Source organism: Tasmannia lanceolata, unplaced genomic scaffold (genome assembly GCF_043159265.1).
Source record: "Tasmannia lanceolata isolate RefF3 unplaced genomic scaffold, GAP_Taslan_0.1 ptg000003l, whole genome shotgun sequence".
In the NCBI taxonomy this organism is placed as follows: domain Eukaryota; kingdom Viridiplantae; phylum Streptophyta; class Magnoliopsida; order Canellales; family Winteraceae; genus Tasmannia; species Tasmannia lanceolata.
Window position 1 is genome coordinate 44,637,696 of NW_027518680.1, and position 4,024 is coordinate 44,641,719.

Below are 4,024 nucleotides of genomic sequence, written 5' to 3' on the forward strand. Positions count from 1 at the left end.
TTTCCCGACCACCCTGACAGGTGCCGCACGAGATTGGTACTCGCAGATCAAGCCGAACTCCATCAGTAACTTTGAAGACTTCGGAGACGATTTGGTCCGACATTTCATGGGCAGTCGAAAGCCAAGAAAAACAACAGCATCCCTGATGGCCTTGCGACAGGAGGATAATGAACATCTAAAGGCATTCATGAGCCGTTTTAACAGGGAAGCCCTTCAGGTGCCGAACTTGGATCCTTCTGCCGCCGCGAATGCACTCCTTGCAGGCGCCAAATCCAACGATTTCAGGCGATCAGTAGCCCGCCGAAATCCGCACTCATTGGAAGACCTGATGGCAGGGGCTGAAGAATACATATCCGTGGAGGAGACACTTGCTGCCTTAGACTCGAACCGGAGGAAAACCTCTGAAGAAAAGAACCCTACCAAGTAATGTAGGGACGACAAAGCCCCAAGAAGATAGACAACTCCCCAGACGAGGGAGGAAAATTATACCCTCCTTAATACCTCTAGAAGGCGCGTCATGGCTGCCATTAAGGGAGAAGACTTCTTAAAATGGCCGACCAAATTGCTCTCGAAGGGAAATAAAAGAGATAAGTCGAAATACTGCCGTTTCCAAGGAGACCATGGGCACAACACCGACGAGTGCAGGCACCTTAAAGAGGAAATCGAGTTGCTGATTAACCGAGGGTACCTCAGGAAGTATGTTAAAGAGGATGACCGTAGGAGGGAGCACAGAGAGAGAAGCCCTCGTGGTCGAAGCCCTCGACGATCCCCGGCACGGCATGAGTCTCGTGCCCTAGCAAGCCCACGTCCGAAAATCCACCAACCCCCGCCCAATCGGGTCATAAACACCATTATGGGAGGGCCGGCAGCCGGAGGGACTTCGTCATCCGCTCAAAAAGCTTACGCGCACCGAGTTAACACCATTCACGCATGCAATAAGAAGACAAAGACAGAAAACGAGATCTCGTTCTCAGATGCATATCTCGATAACTTGATACTCCCCCATGACGACGCCCTGGTCATAACCATGCTCGTTGCGAACTAGGAGTTGAAGAAAATCCTGGTCGACAACGGAAGTTCAGCCGACATCCTCTACTATCATGCCTTTAAACAGAATATGATAGGGGATGACCGTTTGAGGTCGGAGAACTCAGATTTGTTCGGGTTCTCGGGAGAGGTTGTTAAAGTCGAAGGACAAATCGAACTCTCGGTCCTTATTAGGGGATCGCCCCGTCAAGCTTTCGCAATGGTTAACTTCCTGGTAGTGAGGGCCACGTCAGTCTATAACGCTATCTTGAGACGACCTGGCCAGAGCCTTGTCCGCGTCGTTGCCTCCACGTATCATCAGAAAATGAAGTTTATAACGCCGAGCGGCCTGGGAGAGGTTAGAGGTGATCAACCACAATCTAGGGAGTGCTATGTCATGGCACTCAAAGGAAAAAATACGTCGGAGTCATTGCCGATTAAGCTACTCGATCTGAGAGATGAAGCCGAAGTAAATGAACCAGCCGAGGACCTCATCTCCATCCCTCTATACCAAGACAATAGCGAGAAGGTTGTTCAAATCGGCTCCTCTTTAGACAGTAACACCCGGCAAGACCTCACCCAGTTTCTTAGAGACAACGCAGACGTCTTCGCATGGGGGCATAGACCCTGAGGTCAATACACACAAGCTCGGCGTCGACCCCACCTGTAAGCCGGTAAAGCAAAAGAGAAGACATTTTGCCCTAGAGAGACGACAAGCGATCAAGGAAGAAGTGGAGAGGCTCTTGAGGGCTGACTTCATTTCGAGAAATCCAATACCCGGACTGGCTTGCAAATGTTGTTATGGTAAAGAAATCCAACGGGAAGTGGAGGACCTGCGTAGACTTCAGCGATTTGAACAAAGCCTGTCCCAAGGACAGCTATCCGCTCCCAAAGATCGATCAATTGATAGATGCCACCGCTGGTCACGAACTACTGACCTTCACAATCAGATCAGAATGATGAATCAGATATACCAAGAACATCCTTTATAACTGATCAAGGAACCTACTGTTACCGTGTCATGCCCTTCGGTCTGAAAATGCCGGAGCAACATACCAAAGGCTTGTAAACAAGCTCTTCAAAAAACAGATCGGGCGCAACATGGAAGTATATGTAGATGATATGTTGGTTACGAGCCAGAGCGCAAAAGACCATGTTTCCGACCTGAAAGAGACGTTCCAAGTCTTAAGAGAACATAACATGAAACTCAACCCAAAAAACTGTACTTTCGGTGTTGGCGCTGGAAAATTTTTGGGTTTTATGGTAAGCAGAAGAGGAATAGAAGCCAACCCAAAAAAAATCAGAGCGATAATGGAGCTCACTCCACCAAAAACCATTCGGGAAGTGCAGCGGCTAACCGGAATGGTAGCCGCATTGGGACGCTTCGTCTCAAAGTCCGCACAAAGATGTCTGCCTTTCTTCAATGCAGTCAAGGGAATCAAAACAGCACCCTGGACACGGGAATGTCAAGTTGCGTTCGAAGAGCTGAAGCAGTACTTATCCTCCCCGTCGTTGTTGACCAAACCAGAGCTGGGAGAAGAGCTACTCCTATACCTATCGGTAAGCCCCATGGCACTGGCGGCAGTACTGATTCGAGAGGAGCACAACCAGCAGAAACCAATCTACTATGTCAGCAAGGTCCTACATGATGCTGAGACCAGATACCAGCGAATCGAAAAGTTGGCATATGCTCTCGTTATGGCGGCCAGAAAGCTGAGGCCGTATTTTCAAGCCCACACGATAAAAGTCTGGACGGATCACCACTCAGACAGGTTCTCCATAGATCGGACACCTCAGGGCAACTTGTGAAGTGGGCCATAGAACTAAGCGAATTTGATCTCCAATACCTGCCTAGACCGGCGATAAAAGCCAAAGTGTTGGCAGATTTCGTTGCAGAATGCACCATCCCCCAGCAAAGCATCGCGTTCGAAACTGTCGAAACTCCAGTTGTAGAGGAGATAACTACACCTAGAGGACAAGTAGAAGCTGAGGTGGCTACCCTTGTAAGAAAGGAAAGTGCTACTGTACCAGCGGAACAGGATATGTCGTCCGAGGCGCTCTAGGAAGTATATGTGGACAGATCTTCAAGCATAAGCGGTTGTGCAGCCGGCTTGATTCTCACCGGACCGGAGAACTTTATTCTGGACTACGCACTAAGGTTTGGATTCTGTGCGTCCAACAATGAGGAAGAATATGAGGCTCTCATCACTGGAATGAACCTGGCAGTCCAGACTCGGGCCCAAAGGTTGAAGGCGTATTGCGACTCCCAACTGGTCGCAAACCAAATCCAAGGAGTCTACGAGGCCCACGACGAGCGTATGATTAAATATCTTGCCAAGGTTCGCCTTCTAGACAGCAAATTCAAAAGCTTCGAGTTCATCAGAATCCCCAGAACGAAAAATACGAAAGCGGACGTGCTATCCAAACTAGCAGCTTCTGGGTACACCGCTCTCGGGAGTATATGCATGGAGTTTCTGAAGAAGTCTAGTGTTGACAACGAGGTCGACCACAGCCATGCTGGATGGACAAAATCATTGATTACCTACGTAGTGGGAAACTTCCTGAAGGAAAGAAAGAGGCACGCAAAGTGATACAAAGAGCAGCCAGGTTTTCCCTAGATGGTGAGAACCTATACAAAAGGTCGTACACCCTTCCATACCTGAAATGCCTCCGGCCAAGCGACACTGCGTACACTCTGCAGGAGACCCATGAAGGAATTTGCGAAGAGCACTTGGGGGGCAAGGCTCTAGCCATCAAAGTGCTTTTAAGAGGCCTGTACTGGCCAACCCTAAGGAGAAACTATCAATAGCCCATCGCCTTCGAAGGTCCAAGAGGACGACCCCATCATTGTAATTCCCCCGAAAACTAGTATATGAAAAAGACTACATCTTTTGCAAGCTCTCCTTGTGTTTCAGTGCAGGTTAGACAACTGCTTGGTTCACTCCGGTTCATCCCAATGAGGCCGGGAGTCCACTCCTGGTCGGGAACAAACCAGGGC

General features: G+C 49.3%; 2 protein-coding genes across 2 annotated transcripts; both read left to right on the top strand.

The window, feature by feature from the left end:
• Nucleotides 1-517: 517 nt before the first annotated feature.
• LOC143869812 (uncharacterized) lies at nucleotides 518-1,045 on the top strand. Its single transcript, XM_077376369.1, has one exon. The coding sequence runs from the start codon at nucleotides 518-520 to the stop codon at nucleotides 1,043-1,045; it is 528 nt and encodes a 175-aa protein (XP_077232484.1).
• A 1,292-nt stretch (nucleotides 1,046-2,337) lies between these two features.
• On the top strand, nucleotides 2,338-3,617 carry LOC143869813 (uncharacterized). The gene is made up of 3 exons (XM_077376370.1): nucleotides 2,338-2,798; nucleotides 2,882-3,042; nucleotides 3,133-3,617. Exons 1-3 carry the CDS (start codon nucleotides 2,338-2,340, stop codon nucleotides 3,615-3,617), a joined length of 1,107 nt encoding a protein of 368 aa, XP_077232485.1.
• The last annotated feature ends 407 nt before the right edge of the window (nucleotides 3,618-4,024 follow it).